Source organism: Ixodes scapularis, unplaced genomic scaffold (genome assembly GCF_016920785.2).
Source record: "Ixodes scapularis isolate PalLabHiFi unplaced genomic scaffold, ASM1692078v2 PGA_scaffold3__209_contigs__length_174095766, whole genome shotgun sequence".
Taxonomy (NCBI): domain Eukaryota; kingdom Metazoa; phylum Arthropoda; class Arachnida; order Ixodida; family Ixodidae; genus Ixodes; species Ixodes scapularis.
In genome coordinates this window covers 7,531,898-7,550,881 of record NW_024609868.1, presented here as the reverse complement: position 1 = coordinate 7,550,881, position 18,984 = coordinate 7,531,898, and the positions used below count along the sequence as shown (strand labels likewise).

At 44.2% G+C, this 18,984-nt stretch overlaps 2 protein-coding genes across 2 annotated transcripts in view; one reads left to right on the top strand and one right to left on the bottom strand.

The window, feature by feature from the left end:
• The window catches only part of LOC115322206 (arylsulfatase B), a 61,197-nt gene extending 59,558 nt beyond the window's left edge, over window positions 1-1,639 (bottom strand). Inside the window, exon 1 of the mRNA XM_042292225.1 lies at window positions 1,539-1,639. Coding sequence (XP_042148159.1) covers window positions 1,539-1,604 — 66 coding nt within the window. The 5' untranslated portion in view covers window positions 1,605-1,639. The remainder of the gene's footprint in view (window positions 1-1,538) is intronic.
• On the top strand, window positions 293-17,830 carry LOC115322207 (ras association domain-containing protein 4). The gene is made up of 10 exons (XM_029982558.4): window positions 293-1,165; window positions 1,634-1,728; window positions 2,464-2,606; window positions 2,692-2,767; window positions 4,952-5,110; window positions 6,254-6,619; window positions 7,459-7,612; window positions 8,608-8,729; window positions 11,748-11,845; window positions 16,303-17,830. The coding sequence occupies exons 1-10, from the start codon at window positions 1,126-1,128 to the stop codon at window positions 16,403-16,405; spliced, it is 1,356 nt and encodes a 451-aa protein (XP_029838418.1). The 5' UTR covers window positions 293-1,125; the 3' UTR covers window positions 16,406-17,830.
• Window positions 17,831-18,984: the final 1,154 nt, after the last annotated feature.

The window sequence follows — 18,984 nt, the reverse complement described above, 5'->3', positions numbered from 1 at the left end:
TCATGCTTTTTGCGAATTATCCTATTTTACACCGTTCGGACGAACGTAATCCGAAAATGAGTTTTAGGCCGTTTCCTTCGATTTCCCCCCGAAGACGGCTTGGGGCATATTCTTTTCTATCTTCTATTCAACGGTTCTCCAAATGGAGTTTTCTGGCGGATCCCAGAGTTTACTCTGGGATCCGCCAAAAAGTGTAGTAAAGATTACATCAATCAATTAAGTCAAAGTCTGTCGCTGTGTGTCCGCCATGTCCACTTCTTGGCTTTTAAACTCAAGAATGGATTATACTAAACGAAAGAAATGGTTTTCTGTTTTTTTCCTTCGTATTTCTTTTGTTTGTGTAAAACCTGCTAACCAAAATACACCAACATTTTAGGAATATATATTTGTCGGCCAAGAAATTCATCCTCAACCGATCTCTCGGACGAGATGACGATCCCAGTAGTTACAACAATGCGGGCCAAAACTAGCTGCGAGCTCCTGACACTTGGGCAGAGTTTATCCGACAGCGATCTAAAATGAATCTGTGGAGTTTTCTAACAAAACTTTAGATTGCAGTTATCCCAGGGGTCGAGAAAGTAGCCTCGCTTGCCCCTGTGTATGGCTCGAGACAACGCGATTGTGAGCCTCTGCCCTCGGTAGCGTGGGCGGCCTGGGGGCCAATGTCGAAGGCCGAGCCACAGTGGGCCGAGCGTGGGAGGAAGGACGAACAAACAAGACAGCCAGACTCCTCTCAAGCGCCCGCATGCAGGATGAGATGAACGTGCGTGCGTGCGTGCGTCCGCGCAGGGATACTAAACTTGGGTGCCTTTCAAAGAAAGAGTTCGCGTGGAATCTCGCAATTTGCAAACCCGTGAGGCGTTTTCTCTGTGATTAAAACTAATTTATAGCACCTAAAGCGTTCCTTGGGGATATCGGAAACAATTTTAGCGCGATATCAACTCATTCTCGTATTGGCTGTCCAACGCCCGCGCGAGTTGGGGTTTCTTGTGGACGGGCTTTGTCAAACTCTGGACGTGCTCCCCGACTCCCAAACAGTCATGCGAATTCGAGTTGGTCACCGTGGGGTAGGCTAATTTTTGTGTTTCCAGCGGATGCCAGCGAGCCCGGGCAGAGTTTGCAAAGATGTGGACGTGCCGAAAATGCGGGAAGCCAGTTTATTTCGGTAAGTCGTTCGATTTCGTTTCGTGCTCGCAACGAATCTTTCGTTCTCCGGCCAAATATGAGCACGTCGTTTCGGCGCTCCATTGTAAATTCCTCGCTGCTCGTCCTTCTGAAACACGCAGTATTGCCGTTACCGACTTTCGGCAAACTTGTGTGCTTCGCGTACTCATTTGAGCTTCATACATTAAAACGGCAAAGACCGATCATTCGATTTGCGGTATGACTCATTCGGAAACAAACAAACACGGCCGTATTGTTCGTACGAATGCCTCTCTTTGTAAGGAGAAACGCGAGATAAAAGATGAGGTACCGTCTCGACTTGGATCTGGCCAATGTGCGTCCACAAACTTTGTGTTCTTCTACTGACCACTTACTCGCTTGGGTGTCGTCGGTCCAATGTTCGAGGCAGCAGTTGATCTGTGGGAGACAGCTCTTGGCATATCCGTTTGACTTATTGTTGGCGTTCCAGCTGAGCGGAAAACATCGATGGGTTATGAGTGGCATCCCGAGTGCCTGCGCTGCGAAGAGTGCGGGAAAAGACTGAATCCAGGCCAGCATGCGGAAGTAAGAAAACTTTTTCTTGACACTACTTTATCATCCAAGTAATGAAAGTTCGTTCGGACAGCCCCGACACGGTTGCGAGGACTCTAAAACACGTTCAAAACACAGTCTACCGGTGTTTTCTTCTTTTTTTTTCCCCCTCTCTTTTCTCTTTTCTTTTTATAAAATTGTTAGATACATGTAGCGTCCCGGTTCTTGTAGTGACAACATTAAAATGTTAATGTAAAAGAAAAACCTAGCCTGTGAATAATTTTTCATCTTAAATAAAAACATAAAAAAAGAAAAAAAAAACAACCTGGATCAGTAGTGATATTCCCATAGCTGTTTCTAATGTGTCGTCTTGAGTTTCCCCATCCCATACCACTAAAAGCTTTTGAGTATGACATTTCTATCTTAAAGGCATGGACACATGAACAAAGGCTCCTCACTGCAAGGCACATAAAAAAAAAATCTTTTGCTTTGAACCACATTTAACTTTTTTAATTGATGCTATCACTAAACAAAGAAACAATTAAAATATTGAGTTTTAAGTGAGGGTACAGAAGCTGCCTTGAAATCCATTGAAATTTATTTTCATAAGAATCAATTGTTGTTGTCGCTGTTGTGTAAACGAATTCCATAATCCAGGCCTTTGAAAACTTTTCAGCATGTCATTGAAAGCCCCTTAAATTTGCCACTTAATAAATACTTGATGGGAATCCTGTGTCTTGATAGTTGTTTTGTCCTTTTTTGTGTCAGCACAAGGGCGTTCCGTACTGCCATGTACCATGCTACAGTGTTCTGTTTGGTCCGACGCTGTTTGGTCATGGTTCGCAAGTAGAGGCACACACCAGTTTTGGGAAGAATCCAAATCCTCGTCAAAACATCTCCACAGTGCCAAGGTAAAGCGAGAATTTTGAAACCTTCCTGGCTTGTGTTTCATCTGTCGCATTGTTTCTAAGTTTCTTCTTGGTTGTTTCCTTCCAGAGGCCACCTGGAGGGGAAATTGAGGGCATACAACCAGTTCTTTGAAGGCAAGAGTGGAATCGTACAAAGCCGGCTGGTAAGACAGAAAAGTTTGTTGTGTGTTTGCAGGGGCTTCAAATGAGTTTTCTGGTCTTGTCCAGACGCCATACTACTAACAGAATTGAGACATCTTTGATAGCCATACAAGTAACTTGGTTGGCAAGTCAAAACTTTAATACAAACTTTTTTTTTTCTTTTAATGTATTGGCGCAGACAAGGTGAAGAGACGGAGCATTTTAATCTTCTGTACCACGTCTTGTCTTGTAGGGACATGGGTCATGCATAAGGTTCTGCATTTTTGGAGTTTATCATTTGTGAAATTAGGTTGCTGTTTCGGAGTTTACTTTTTTACATAAAATTGAGATTTATCGGAGTATAGACCGTTCCATCAGAGAGACTCCTCAGACCAGCGCACAACGCTTACTCTCTTTCTCGAAACGTCGGCTGCTCCTCCGAAGGGGCTGTCAGGAACGGCCAAGCTGCACGTAGGGATGCATGCCTTTCCGGCAATATGGAGCGCCGTTTTACAAATTTAATGGCTAGTTTCACGTATTGCACTGTCGTTGCTTGTGCAAATAACAATTGAAAGCGTCAATTAAATGCAGAAACTGTGCACGGGTTATCATACGAAGGTGGCAAGTAAATGTGCATGTTGCATGTTTACGCTGCAGCAGTTCCATGCCGATCCCAACCTGCAGTGCCGGTAACTGTTGAATTTAGAACTGAAAGTGTTTTCACTGTTGAGGAAAAGTATCGTTCGCTCATACCTTTCTTTTTATTTTTCTTTATTTTGAATGGCTGACGCACTGTTTGAAGTCTCGTGCTGACACTTATGTACGGGCTGAGGCAGAAATGTAAGCAGAGTGCAGCATTCATCTTGAACAAAGCAGTCGCGTTGCAGCGAGATCAATAGTTTATTGACTATATTTTCCTCAGGTAGTAATTAGCAGGTGACGCTTGGTATAAAACAAAAATATGCTACTGATATTGAAGCATCAGCCATGGACCATTGGATCATTTTTAAAACTTGTCTTTGTATTTATAGAAGATGTTAAGATTTTGTGAACGACATAAAAGGCAAAAAATTTATTTGAATTTTCAGCACAATGTTGACATGAAATAAATTACTTTCTGGAAATTTTGTTTTCCCAGTTACACTCTCCAGGCATTGTGCCGTGTCTCTGGTAAAGAAAAACGGGTATTACATAACGTTACCATATTGCTCGGGCCCCAAAGCGGGGCACGTATCGGGGTGGGGGGTGTGATTATTGTGTTGCGAGACTTGAAAAGTTTAAATTTAGGTGACAAATCACGCCTTTTTGTTATTTTGTATACACCATGCACATTTCTTTTTCCTGCGATTTGCATACTGTTTGGCATGCACATCTAATATATTTAGTTGGAATATTTCTTTAGTGTGGTATTTATTTTTGTACATGCTATATTCACAGTACTGTTGAGATGTTAGATGCAAATTAACCTTCAGTGTCAGCATCTATTCTGTCAAGCATATTTTGTTCTTTCATCAGGAAAAGCAATTTCTCACTGGTGCGATACTTTCATTTAACCGCATCTCTTATCTATCCCGGGTTCGGGGTAGCCGAAGCACTACAGTATGCCGTACCATAAGCATGCTCGTGGGACTGCGGGACCATGGCCGGAAAAGCGGGACCTGTCCCGCCTAAATCGGGATGTCTGATCACTTTAGTATTACATTAGTTTTCTAACGATAGTTTTCCTAAACAATGTGAGTATGTTGCTGATAAAAACAACTATAATTTCTTTCACAGTGCATGTACACAGATGAAACTTTGTGCTGCATTCTTCCTCGCAAGTGCCAGTATATGCTCTAAATGTCACTCATATTAATCCAAAGGTTCAAAAGTTTACCTTTTTGGGTAGTGTCCTCCGTTAAATGCAAATAACTTACGGCTTTCAGCAAGCTCGTAAAAGCATACAGAGGGAACCTGCGCAATGGATGAAAGCATTTTAACGTCTCTAATTACTAGAGAGACCTGTTCGCTTTTCTGTACAAAAACCTAAAATTTTACAGTTATTGAAATCAACAGACTTGAATTTGATCCTTGGGCCTTGGCATACGGGATATTAGGAAGTTGTGTCTAACATTTGAGCTGCCGCAGAAGTGCACACTTTCTGAGAGGCCGCTCTGTTCGTGCTTTAAAACAACCGTTGATTGCTCGACGTCGTTTGTCTTGCGCAGAGGAATGGCCGACTTATCCTGGAGGGCTCCATCAGGATCTACTGGGGAGTGAACAGGATGATACGGCTGAAAGAGGAGCACGACGACCGCATCCCCGTCAGGAGGAGGAGGAGCTCGCTGCGCCTCAGCCGCCTCTCCGTGAACTTGAGAGACAGAGAGGTGGGCGGGCTTCCCCAGCGGTGCCCTATTGCAGCACAAATTGCCAAATTATTTCAACGTAGCACATATTTTTCTTTTTCAAGGCGTGCCCATGGCTCAGTTGGCCAACTCATTTGCTTTGCTGGATATGTCTGGTGTCAAATTGACTTTCTTTTTGTCGCATTGACTTTATCATTAAGGTTTCGTTGCTGATGTTGTGGTCCTGCTTTAGAATGACATTGACATTGTATATTCTGCTACATAGTAAGTAGTATCCGTGGCGACCGATTGCTGCAGCTGTGCATATGCTTTAAAATGACGATTTAAGCTAGTTGGTTCGTTATCACGTTCAAGGGCTCGTATAAAAATACATAGTCAGTTGCCATGTATTTTACCACGAGTATATGAGAGATGGGTTTTTCAATAAATGCTAGCTGCGCGCGCCCTGCTGTCGTCTTGTTTCTTATTCTCCTTGTATAGCTTCGGCACTTTGACCGTGTGGTACGATTGCAACAGCCTTCCCCTTTATACAACTTATAAAGATTGCATGGCTGTTTTGCTGTGGACCCAGACTGACTGTGCATCCTGTTAAACTGTAGCTGGCTCGCCTTCTGGCCCATGCTTGCAGCTGCGTAGGCACGTATGTTGCGATTGCGGCAGCCTTCAGATTTTATTCCACTTTTAAATGTGGTTTTATTCACACTTGTTTCATCACACACGCTTTTCACATGTTAAAATGTGTTTTATACTTTTGGTGTAACGTCTTCTATTACAAACTTTGAGAAGGAACAAAAAAATAGCAAGATATGTTCATAATCTTTATATGGTGCGAGTTAAATTCTTAGTTCTGTAGGTCTTATTCACAGTTTTTAATTTTGGTGTCTATGGGAGAATAGAGCGCTCGTCTTTTTAAAACGCCTTCAATGAACAAGAAGCATTTTTAAAGCAAGGCATCCCTCTAAGCCGTACACTAAACATCAATCATCCCCCCCCCCCCCCCCCCCCTGCTTCGTCAGCATTTGCTGTCAAGGTGGCCACCCAGAGGGCCATAAATAAGTTACGGTCGCAGTTCTTGCCGTAGCATTGCCCATTTTTCCATACTGGAAAACACTTGTTCTCAAAGTTTAACTGCCGACAAGAATCACAGGAGGTTCTCATTTGCAGAACTCGGACGGCAACATCTGCAATGGGCACACACCTAGCAGTCCCCCTAAGGAAAATGGACACGAAGACGCGACTGCGCGAAGCGCCGACAGCAGTCCCCAAGGGGAGCCAGAAGCGATGGATGAGGAAGAAGGCGGCAATCCGAAGAACGGGGACGCGGCAGAGATTGGCCGGAGCTACAGCACCCTTCCCAACCCTGGCAAGCGCTGCCTCCAGGAGCTCCTTGCGGAGGCTGACCTGCCTCCACCTTCGTTCCCTGAGGAAGCCAATGGCTTTGAGAGCGTGACCCTCCGCAGCAAGAATCGCTCTTCCAGGGTGAAGCTACGGCGACGCTGCTCAATCAATGGACATTTCTACAACAGAGAGGTGAGCTGTCGTCTCTTCTAACGTTTTGTCCGTATGGAACCACACCAGGCTGTGGCGTAGCGGTAAACTTTAGTCCTTTGATTACTTTGATGATACTTTGTTTCCCCTGATACTTTGAAACGAAGTTTCACTTTTTGATGCCAAAAATAACTATTTGTGGTGTACTTTCTAAGACACTTGGGAAGGAAAGAGCGCGTGTGCACGGCTTTAATCGAAGTTCAAAGGGAGGGTTCCGGTGCCTGAGTGGGGTCCCGTTTTCCGAGTTGTTTGGACATCACAGTTTGGAACACATGGAGTGGAGGCCGGATTCGATGCCTTACCTGTTTGGATAAATGTGTTGGTGTCTGTTGGGTTATCGTTGCAGCATGATGCACATTAAAGACCCCTGGTTATATTCTTAAATATTCCGAGTTCTTTGTCGTCATTGGGCTGGATTGAGAAAGAGGGAGAGAGGGTAGCCTAAAACGGTCCGGTTCTCGATTTGTTGTTTTCTTAATTAGAAATCTTGATCTTCAGCTGTAAAATTATGTTTTTGAGAGGACTTATTTTAGTCACATTTCGCTAAAAAATTGAGACATTCATAACTATGTTGTTGGAAGCCCTTCAAGTATGCTTTTCTAAGCTATTAAAAGCTGTCTGTGTCTTTTTAAGAACCTCTGAAGTGCTGTGCTGAGTGCTGCACTGTTGATCCTTTCTGTCATTCGGAAGCTCGTTATAGCTTTAATTAATAGAGCAAAATCCCCAATGACACGCAAACTTGAGCACCTGTGAAAATCAAGCATATGCAAGGTCCTTCTAGCCCTGATCAATTGTTGTCCTCGTATTTGCCTCCCCAACAGACTAGCGTGTTCACGCCAGCTTACGCCAGTGTGACAAGCGTCTGGGTGACTAGCCTGGTGAATGCTCCCGAGGTGATCAACCAGCTGCTTGACAAATTCAAGGTGGAGAACTCTCCCCAGGACTTCGCCCTCTACGTGGTGCGCGACAATGGAGGTGTGTGCATCACTTTGCTTTAAAGGGCCGCTGTAAAGAAAGAAAAATGTTCTTTTTAAACAGTCTGTCTGGGACACACATGTCAAAAAATGAATTCTACGCACAAGAAATTTTTTTAGAGCAATATTGATGGCGCGAGATTTATTTTAGTTGCATCTGAATTACGCTTGCAAAGTCCATGATGGTCGCGGAATGGTCATACACGCATTCCACCTCAACGAGATGGTCATACTCCCTCCACCTCAACGTGATGGCCACAGCTTCTCTCCTCCACATGCCCGAAATGCATAGAGAGAAAACAAGGCAAAATGAAGCGACTACCAACTAAATTGCCTCTCGCGCCGTCAATATTTTTCGAACAGATTTTTTTTGTTTTTCACATAAAAATTATTTTTTTACACTCCTGTCCCTCCCAAAATTTAAAAAAAAAAAAACATATTTTCAGTGGTTCTTTAATAAGGCGTCACCTGAAACTCTTCCATGTGACAACCTTTCTTCAGATGCGCAGCTTGCAAAAAAGATCTGCCTGTGTAACATTCTTAAATTTGGCCATCATGGTGCCTAACTGAATCGACTAAGAATTTCGGTTTGGGCAGGTTTGACGTAAGTTATGCTACATGACAGTTTTTTGTATTTTTTTTTTTTTGTATTTGTCATTGCAACCACCAGCTTCGACTCAACTTCTTCTGTGTTTAACGATTAGAGAAGGAGGATTTCAAGTTTCACTTTTCTTTTTTATCCCTATGTGTCTGGCATTTTTGCTACCTTACCATGTGGCCATCAGGAGACGGTTTTCCCAGAAACACATGATCTCCCGTTTTTGCTGATCATGCTTTTTCACAGCTTGCATGGCTGGGTTGCCCTACACAGGCAGTTGTGCATAAATCGACTATTCCGAAACCAAACTACAGTCGTTAATCGACTGTTGCTCTCAGTAGTTATACAGTCTTTTTAACAGATGAGCTAGCATCAACACCGTGTATTGGTCTTTCCAGAGAGGAGGCTAATGCAGGATGACGAGTTTCCGCTGCTCGCTCGTGTCATGCTGGGTCCGGATGAGGACGTCGCCAAGCTTTTCATCATGAACAGGGAGAACACCAACGAGATACCCCATGAGGTGGGCGCACACCAATTTCCTATCCACCCGAAGAAAAGACATACTTTCATGTGCAGTAGGTGCTGTTTTAAGGGCCATTGTTGTGTAGTCACGTACTCAAACCAGGTAGCGTGCCGCGAGTGGTGTCAGAACATCTTCTGCCGCAAGAGTATACTGGTTTATTTACATTTACGGTAGGTGTATACCAAAAACCTTCAGTATGACATGTTCAAGTCAGTTGGTTGAGAGAGCAAACATCAGAGCAGCACTCTCCTCTTCTGAAAGGGTCAATCTTACTCAGTCCCTTATAGGGACTTCACGAGTCGTAGTTGGCAGCTGATGCCTGCTGCTAACGTCACTCTTGCCTTTGCATACACAGCACACCCAGCCGACAAAGCTGAGTCACAGTCTGTCGTACACGAGCCTGGCTGTTGTTGACTTGGAGTAGTAGAATGACTCGCACAGTGAAGTTGAACCCGTTTCTGGATGCGTCAGCGCATGTAGTCTTCCACGGCTCAAGGATACGTCATCAGTCAACCAGACCAGAACCCGCCGTGCTTGTGATCCGATTTTAAGGAAGGAGGCCAGATGTGACTTTGTGGTTCTGATCCACACTTCGTAGCCTCTGACTCATTCGGAGCGCGCTGTTTCTCGAGGAGAGCTCGCACCTGTGCTGGCAATCCCAGGTCGCAAACTAAGATGATTTTTATTCGGACCATATAGGTCAAACTTAAGGAATGCGGTTCATAGTGGTGGGTCCGTAGGAAGGTGTGGCCTAATGACAGGGATGTCGCCAACGTATTGCCGGTCGCAACAATCTCTTGGCCGCCAGGAAGTGGGTTGCAAATGAAAGGATTCAGCAGCCACTCTGACGAGGGACTGCTGAAGAGCTGATGAGGGGGTATAGGGTAATCCCATTCACAGCTGCTGTTTTCGGCGTGGCTCGAGGGCTGTGCACCGGATTGCTTTCGCTTCAGGGTCCCGGGGACCTTTGCGAAAAATCTTTGAGGGTGATCGTCTGCCCAAAATGACGCAGAATGTGAGAGCCTAGCAAAACCCAATGAGCACCCACCAGGCAAACAACTATCTCGATCCCATTAGCATAACATTGAAAGTGAAACGTTATTGCTGCTTGGTACTCGTACAAGAATGACTAAACGCACCAAGCAAAATTTTATACATTCCGCATCGAGTCCTAAGAGAAAAGCGTACATTGCAAAGTGGGCTCGTTACTTGCTCTTCCCAACACTTTACGAGCGTCTCCTCGAGCCATCCGTGTCGGAATGCAGTTTGCCCTTTTGATATTTCACTTTGAAAGAGCATTGTTGTAAAGCGGAGCTCCAATGAAGGAGTCAGTCATTTTTTGGCGACATCAGGTGGAACTTGAGGAACGCGATCCATGTGTCCTGGCGTCGGCGGGTCCGTAGGAAGGACTGGCTTAACAGCAGGGACGTTGCCGTCGTCACCACAGCACTCACACTTGCGACTCACGGCAGTCATGCCACTGGTTGGCGACATGCAACGACTAGTAATCACCCGCGTTCACACCTTGGCATGCGATCGACGAGTCCCCTTTTGTAAGCGCTCCGTCACTTACTTCAGTACACGTTTACATTTCTCTGCTTTTACATTTTCGTTGATGGTACACTTGTTGCTTTCGCTGGCACTCTCTCTTGCAATATAAAACGAAAACTTGCGGTATTGGCCTGGGTCTTCTGGAACCGTAGAATGAAAGTACAGTCGCTAGCTACACTGACATACTCTCACTCGAGCTTGTGTGGCACAAAATGTACACTGCACGGCACCTGTGAACGAACGATCGCCGATTTTTTCTGTTTTTCTTTTAAAACCTAAGGGCCGTCATCAAAAGTGTCATGGTTGTGGAATGTGCTCACCTAGTGCACTAGCCGAAGATGTAAAATTTTTTTCCTGACGTACCCTTTTGAAGGAAAATTTAAAGAATCACTGATGTCGTGTTTGAGCTAACAATGTTGCGCAGTGTACCTGTCAGTCTGATTGTAGCACTGATTTGCTCCCTGGTTATTTCCGGGAGATCTTCCAATCAGGTTGCTGTTTGTTAAAAGAAATGGGTATGCTTCAGTAGCTGCAATCTGACCAGAGAACTCTGTGGCAGCTACCGCATACACATTGGTGTCATCTTCAGCAGAACAATATATTCCGGAATGCTGGACGTAAACAAACTTGAAACATCACATCTGATGCAATGCTGATCGACTCGGCCGCTCGACAGCTGGGCCGAAAAATCGGTTGGCGAACAGCTGCTTGAAAGGAAATTGATTTCCAACCGTAACTGTTGCTTGGCAACCACTGCTCTTTGATCCGTATTCGTCTTTTTACTGATCTTTTCTGATATCCCCTTTACTGGAGGGAGGCCGGCCCCAGTGGGGTTCTTTCTGGGGAGGGGGATTAAAATCAAATATTACTGCGGCGGTGGTTGCTTGGCTCACCTGTTGCCCTGCGACCATCGTCAATCCCCAAGTGTCGCCCTCTTGTGCCCCCTCATGGGGTTGGGCTGGTGTTGGGCCTTGTGGGGTCCTCTCTTGTTGGTTTCCCCAGGGCAGTTCTGTTGGCTGTGGTCCTGATTTTTGTTTGTTCCCATTGCCCATTCTTAGGAAATCCCACGGGATCCTACGATCCCATTAATTTATTTTAGTCTTCACTTTAAAGGCCGACGACCAGTCCCGAGATTCTGCAAGGCAGAAGATCCTCCTCACAATAGAAAGAAAGGAAACAGGCAGTGGTGGACAAGGTAGAAGGGGAGAGAGGAGGAAGTGGGGAAAAGTGGAAAGCGTGAACTGGTCGTCGGTCTTTAAGTCGTTGGTGCCTAACGGTGGCAGCGGACAAAAGGGCTTTTACTTTTCAGTCTTTTTTTTATTTCCCCGACCTCAACAATGTCATTTTCTGACAGACACAAGCTCCCAGTTTGATGTCTTTTAAGCTAGACATAGCATCATTTTGAAATTAGAAATAAATGTAAACTGAAAATTTATCTTCTTTCTTTTTCTTTTTTGTGTGCAGGTTGCACAGTACCTCAATTTCAGTGAAGTAGAGCTCCTTTCGTTCATCCAGAAGTTTCACGAAGAGGAGGCAAGAGAAGTCGAGAAAATCAAAAGCAGGTGAGTGTTTGTTAAATGTTTCGTCTTTTTTATTATTATTGTTTATTTGTACATATTGCGACCTCAATTGAGGCCATTCCAGGAGTGGAAAACAGAAGTTACAATACATTAATAATGAACAACAAAACAAGAACACAGCACTAGATATAACAATTTACTTGATTGGTGTGTAGGTCTCTACATACTTAGCTTTGATCCTTTCTAATAATGATGTTCCTTCAGGGTTGGCGTGTCACATTTGTGCACTTTCTCCGGCCTTGTTTTTGTGTGCTGTTATGCACCAGGCCTCCATAGTAAGGGCTACCTGCCTTTATTTGGCACAAAGGTAAGGGTAGGCCTATGCTTACTTTAGTTCAAGATAGTCTTGAGCCAAACTCTGCCTTAGCATACGGCAAGGAAGTTTGTCTATTCCTTGCACAGAAGTTGCGGTGGCAAGGCTAGACGTTGTCTGCTAGTCACAGCAATGGCTTCCTTGCCTTTTTCGGGGCTTTAGAATATTCGCCGGTTTCTTTGAGCGGTGTTTGCACGAGGGAGAAATCCGACGGACTTCTCCACGACAAAAGCATCAAACTTTTGTGATGTGGCGCTGTGGTGTCAGTTCTGAATTGGAGGGATGCTCTAGCGAAGGGGTTCTCAAATGTTTTGATCTTGAGGAACGAACCCCTGGTCGTTTCAGCATTGTTCCAGTAAAGCAGTGCAGAAGTCCTCAGACCTTGTAAACAATAATGCATATGCTAGAGTGTGTTTGGTTAATAGCTACCCATCAAATGGATGGCTCAGATTTTCTAAGATAGTGCTTATTTCAAGAAGACAGTGGGGCAGGCCTGGCTAAGGAAGTTTAGGAACATGGGGAACCCTTGAGGCTACTCTGGGAAACCCAGTTTGAGAACCCATTCTCTAGCACAGTGGTTCTCATGCATGGATGTGTTAGGGACCCGCCAGAATGATGGGGACACCATGCCAGCAGGGAAAAAAGAAGGGAGGGGCAAAGGGTATAAAATAAGACAATGTTTTTGCAGTGTGGCAAGGGCATCTTTTACAGTTCTGGACATGTGAAGTGAGTAGCATCAAGTAAAATAATAAATCAATGGTAATGGCTGTACCTTTTATAACGGACGGTAGCTTGTGCCGCCTAGTCAGGGTTAACAAAAAACATTTTATTTTTCAAGAGGGGGAAAGAAGGGGTTTGGGTATTTAGGCGAGGGCTTTATGGACCCCAGCAGGTCTGTGGAGTTTCTTTTGAGAACCCATGCCTTAGTGGTACAAGCAATTTATGTCTGGTGGCAGATCAGTTTGCTTTGAACTGTATTTGTACGTTGAAAGCTTTCGTGTCGAGACTAAAAGCCTCTAGATTGGTCTAGAGTGGCATCGAAAGTGGAAACTGCCAAGTTTGGCGACTAACGAACGACGAGGCTCAGAAGGCAATTGCACCCGCTGCTGATGTCATGCGCCTCCCTCTGCAGATTTCTCCTTTGTGTGAATGGCACTTTACGAACGAGGAGATAGCCTTTGAGAAAGGTTGACGATATACTAGCATGAGGGTTGCATTGTTTTTTTTTTCGACTAACTATTACCAGACGTGCCACGACGAACAAAGAACTCGTGGCCAAAATGTTTGCCACCCTTCGGAGAGAATAGCATCTAGTGCGCATCGGAGAGGAGGCATGAAAATGTGAGGGGGATCACTCCCTCTCATCTTTCTGCACCTCTTGTCTGGCTCCCAACATTTTCTTCACCTCCGCCCTCATGTGCAAAGAGATGCGTTTTGGTCGACCTGCTTGCCTTTTCACTTTCTTTAAAGGCCGACGACCAGACTTGAGATTCTGCAAGGCAGAAGATCCTCCTCACCATGGGGGAGGAGGAAACCGGCAACGGTAGGCAGGGTAGAAGGGGGGCAGAGGAGGAAGCAAGAGAAAAGTGTAAAGCGCGAACTGGTCGTCGGGCTTTAACAGCCAAATTATGGGTCTTTTTTTCCTTTTCAGTTTTGGATTCTAAATTGTTCTCTTTTTTTTTATGCACATGCAACCTGGGCCGCGTGTGTTTCCACAATCGGTTTCCATCTTTAAAAATTCTTACAATAAAAACATGTGCTGCCATCTCCGAGCAGTGCCGCAACCCAAGCTTCATGCGAGCCTGGGTCGTCCAAAAGACCCGAAGGGCGAGGCAGGTCACGCGAACCGAGCTACACTCGTCCTAGCCGGTTTTGGATACGGCTCTAGGTGGATGAGCTAGGCTCGTCTGAAGCAGTCAAGGATTTTAATACACCGTTTTTTATTAGTTCAAACATTTTTTTGGTCCCTCTAGGGATTTTTCTGGACCAGAGTCTGCTGATATTATTACGGTGCCTGAAACGCATCTCCAACTGGGGCCCCATGTCGCACGGCAGGACCAAGCAGAACCGAGGGACTGGGACAATGTTGTCTGCTGCGATAGGCCAGTGCCGCGCCACCGACCAGTCGCAGCAGACGGCGTCGTCTCTGCCGCAGTCGGTCCCGTCGTGTTGCATAAAGCCCCCAGTGCGTTTATCTTCACGTAAAATAAAATCGTCCCTCGATTTCCGCTTGACGACGTCACAAAAGTGTCCCGCCGTCGCCGGTTGCGATCCCGGCGGTTCTGCACCAGCGGCGGTTGACGAAGCAGATGCCCGTCCTGCCGCGGATTGCTCTCCGGCTTGACGGTCCGCGGAAGCTTCGGCGGCCAGGAGTTGGGAAGAGCAGCCTCATAATTGTGCATTATTGTTACTTTGTTCCGTTAAAAATTTTTCTTAGAGGTTTAAATATGCAAATAGTATTGTGCCGCAGCATCTCATCAAGAACTTTGTGTTTTGGGACTTGCTTTGCGTGGAAAAACTCGCCGCATGAGCGTACAAGTCGGTTTACTCGAGCCAGACACTGTGGGTCGTCGGAATGTGGGAACAAGCCATGTCGGCGAGCGTTTTTCCATTACACGTCGAGAGTTGAGAAAAACGAGGGCTGTTTGGAACACTTCATATTTGTGTTAGCAGCGAGGAGTCCATATTTTGTAGTTTCCAACTACTATGTTTGCACGAAAATAAGTTTAAAACTTTATTTTCACATTTCTTTGAGAAAAGATAGAAACATGGAACACCATTTGTTTCCAGGATTTCTGAATTTTGTGTTGGTTTATTGACCTCTTCTTTTAGTATATGAGAGTTTTTAGGATCCTAGCATTCCAGTTCTGTTGACATCCCTTCGAAGCTACAGTCGCATCAAAAAGAGATTGAATGACAGTAGATTTTGTTTTTAGGTGACAATTTTTACGCTCTTGTGAATTGTGTTGGAACATATGAAAAAATATTGGATCTAGTTAGGTCCTCTTTTATAGGTTCTAATATTGATGTCTCAACACAATATCAGATATTTAATATTCACCAATAAATCTCACCTGAGCAGAGATTTCATTATTTTTTTTATCTGTGTTGAAATTGTACTCTGAAAATATTTTTTAATCATACCATTAAAGATGGGCTTGAGAGCTATTTACTGTATTCCTTCATTGTATCTAGCATAAAAATAAAAGATCTACCATAGGAACATTATCATAGAGTTCCATCTCTCGTGAATAAAAGATCCTTGAAGTCTCGTTCGTCCCTGTTAGATGTTCCCAGAATATTTAGGTTGTCGAAGCCATTTTAGCATCTGCACATTATATGTTGGGTAATATAATGTGCAGTTAGATGCATCACGTAGGTAGGTTTTAAAGTGGCTTTCTCAAGGATGTGAGGCATCACCCAATTTCCGGGGTTTTGTACTAAGTCCAAACATTTGATAAAACAGTGCAGTCTTGCCCAGCCTTTGACTTTGCTTACATTTAAAAATAAGCTGAAGAGGTCCTTTAAAAAAAAAAAAACGAGTTGGAGGTTACTTCTCGAGTGTTTTTATCCCATGAATTTGAATATTGCAAGCATTTGACCCAAGCGTATCACTAAACACGAGAAAAACGGGAAAATTATCCACCCCTTGTGCCCCTCGTGCCTGGGGGTGACTTTATACCCACAAGTTTCAACTGTCTTGCATGTGCCGCTTGTGAGGGAATGCGTGCAGCACTTTTGACTGCTCGGTTAAGGCTTGCGGAAGGTGTGCGAATGTTGAGACCCCTGCATAATACGTCATGATTTCCCCCTCCCACCGAACGTGTCGGGAAGGAGGGGCTTCAGCGCTAATTCGAAAGCATTCTTGTGGCTACTCGGCGCATCAATCTGAAATGTAATTTTGATATTCGTGATCCTGGAGGACAAATGAAGACTATTTAAATGTTTCTTCTCACAAACAAAGCCACTTCAGTTCCTCCCTTTAAGGCAAAATGTAGTAAAGAAACCTGTTTTCTACTGATGTCTTTCATACCTTATTTTATGTTTTCTTTTTATATATGCATAGCTTTTTTTTTTTTGCCTGAAACAGCAAGTGTTAAAGCATTCAAACTTCTGTCCCTTCCAGGTATGCAATCATGCGACAGAGGATACTAGCAAGGATGCTGGAGCTCAAGTCAATCCCTGTGACAATCAGCTCCGAACGCAACTCGGACAAGTCGTGTAAATAGGGAACATCCCTTGACGTCGGTTAGCACCGTGCCGAATCAAATACTCTTTTTTCTATCGTACGCTCTCTATAACCTCTTGCTACTAGTTTCTCTTTTCTGTTTCCCTACTTTTTTGTGATGCCAAAGCATGGCCTGCGAGTTTTTTTTCTCGTCGACATGTCCACGTTTTTTCAAAGTCGACGTTTACGTGACGTCCTTGTAGCATCTAGTCGAACAAGCTTATATTCAGACTGGTTCTTGTTTCGTACGGTTTGTGCTATGTTTAGTTTCATAGTTGCTCATTTCATTCCTTTGTTCCTGCGTGCCCATTTGCAATATGTTCTGGTAAAGCGTTTTAAGTATGATGAAACAACCTCGTGGGGGAACTTCTAGCAAGCCTGCCTGCTATACCACGGATAGTACTATAGGACGCAGATAGATCGGTGCATGGGCACTCACTATGAGTTTGTGCAGTGTGGGAAGTCGTACGGCAGATATAGTAGGATCTGGCAAACTCGCATACTATGGTGCTGTTCTTGGACTCTAAGAGCATTATCCTATAAAACAAGAAATACGGAAGCTTGGAAGTTCCCCCATAGCACGTTATCCTACATCATTTTCTACTTCCCTACCCAGTTTAAAATCGTAAAAAGTGCTTGATTAACTAGAAATATGGAAGCTATACTCAAGGACAGCTTGCTGTGGCTACGCAATCAAAGGCTCGAGGACATGTGTCTTCTCCCAGATTGAGCGTTGATTAAAGCTATGCACACTCTCTTGTTGCGTATGCCACAGAAAGATGTCCCAGTGTATAGAGGAAGTCCTGTTGGACACTGCAGAAGTTTCAGGGAATGGGCACTCTTTCATGCTTATCATGATAAAGATACTTGGCCTGAAAAACAGGGTGGGCATTCGCCTGGAATTTTGTGGTGCTATTTGCTCACGCTGCTGGCATTTCTCGGCTTTCATAGGACCGACTAACTGCCCAACATTCTCGTTAGGTTTGTGAGGCTTGTTTAGTTATGACTTTGTATGATAACAAGCTTCACATTTTGTTTTTGCTTGCTGTGCTTTCTAGCTTTATTTTCTAGTAACAATGTTTTGATGTTTGGACTGTAGAATTTAAGCTCTGTTTACTTGAAAGGACTGTGAAATGACACTGAAATATAGTCTTTATAGGTGTATTCAGCTGTGTGGTAGAGCTGTATGACAGGCTCTCTTTCCACTGGAATCTTGGGTATAAAGGCAGACCATTTTCTGAATTTTTAACCTTTGTAGGCATTAAAGAGGCCATGAAGCAATTTTTGAACTTCTTCCTTCTTAGCTTTCCTTGTCAACTCACAAGTCGTGCGGCGTTATTAAACAGTCCAAGAGAAGCAAAAGGAGGAACTCCGCTTTTGCTTGAACCCTCCTTTGTGTACCCAATCATCACCGTTCTCCCCCTAGAAGATTAGCCCGTCACTCAAAATTCGGACAAACATTGCCTTCTCCCCCCACGCTCGTAACTTCCGCAGTACTGCCGAGCAGCTATCCTTCCTTCACTTCAAAACTGACAGTGCTGTGGAAACTGTGATCGTTGGGCCAGCTGCACTTCTATCTTCTGCCACATGCCCATGTGCAGAGAATAGTTTGGTGATTAAAGGGAGGCGGCTGATTGTTCTAGAAAGTGGGTAGCTTCCACCGTACTGTCAGCTTAGGGGTGAATGGAGTAGTATGGTCCAGAAATTGGGTAGCTTCCACTGTACTGTCAGCTTAGGCGTGAATGGAGTAGTATAGTGACATAGTGCTCGTGTCCAATGCAAGAGCTGGGGCCGGCTGACGTGCTTTGGGTCCCGCAGATGTATCGCAGTAAAAAGGCGGAGAGCTTTCGAGGGAAAAAGGGCACAAAATAGTCTATGTTTTCAAATTTTTGTCTAAATTTATTTATCCCACCCTAAAATTCATTTCATGTCCCCTTTAAGGGCGTCTGAGTGAAGTAGATGGTTTCTGAATTAAGTGATTGCCGAATTATGGGAGGACATGGCTGTTGCAGCGTTTTTTTAATAGACCAAATCATATACTTTAGGGACGATTTGAAATCTGCAATTAGCGTTTAGATCAGTTCTGTTACATTTCAGAGTTGTTAAATCAATTAGGAATAGTTATTTCGAATTTTTTGTGCTTTTCAACATTTTTCCCTCTGGGGCTAGCAAAACATGCACTGCTTTGACTGTTGATGCTGACATTATCCTTCTAAAAGCATCTTGAGGTGTGGAAATGCAACATGGTTTATTTCTGCATTTCAAACCTTCAGATTCTGTGTTTGTTTCTTGGCATTCTTGTTAGTTTTGAGTATCACCAGGTAGATCTATTCAATGTAAATTCATTAACATTATTAAAACATCTGTAAGCAGTGCTGCATGCTCCAGTGCACCAACTGTGGAGCAAGTTTCAATCCACAGTACTTTTATGTGTACCTAATATTTATGTTTCCCCAATTGACTCAGACATTTTCATTTGTAGGAATGTGCTTGTAATTGAAACATACTGTAATATTATTTCTCTCAAACAATTTTTTTCTGCATTTTTTTTAAATTTTAACAGTCATGTTTTCTTTTAAA

Excerpts from the sequence above, each read along its gene's own strand:
- LOC115322207 (XM_029982558.4), top strand. The coding sequence starts at position 1,126 with ATGTGGACGTGCCGAAAATGCGGGAAGCCAGTTTATTTCG. Across the intron at positions 2,607-2,691 it reads AACATCTCCACAGTGCCAAG|AGGCCACCTGGAGGGGAAAT; the intron begins GTAAAGCGAGAA and ends GTTTCCTTCCAG. Across the intron at positions 2,768-4,951 it reads GAATCGTACAAAGCCGGCTG|AGGAATGGCCGACTTATCCT; the intron begins GTAAGACAGAAA and ends TGTCTTGCGCAG.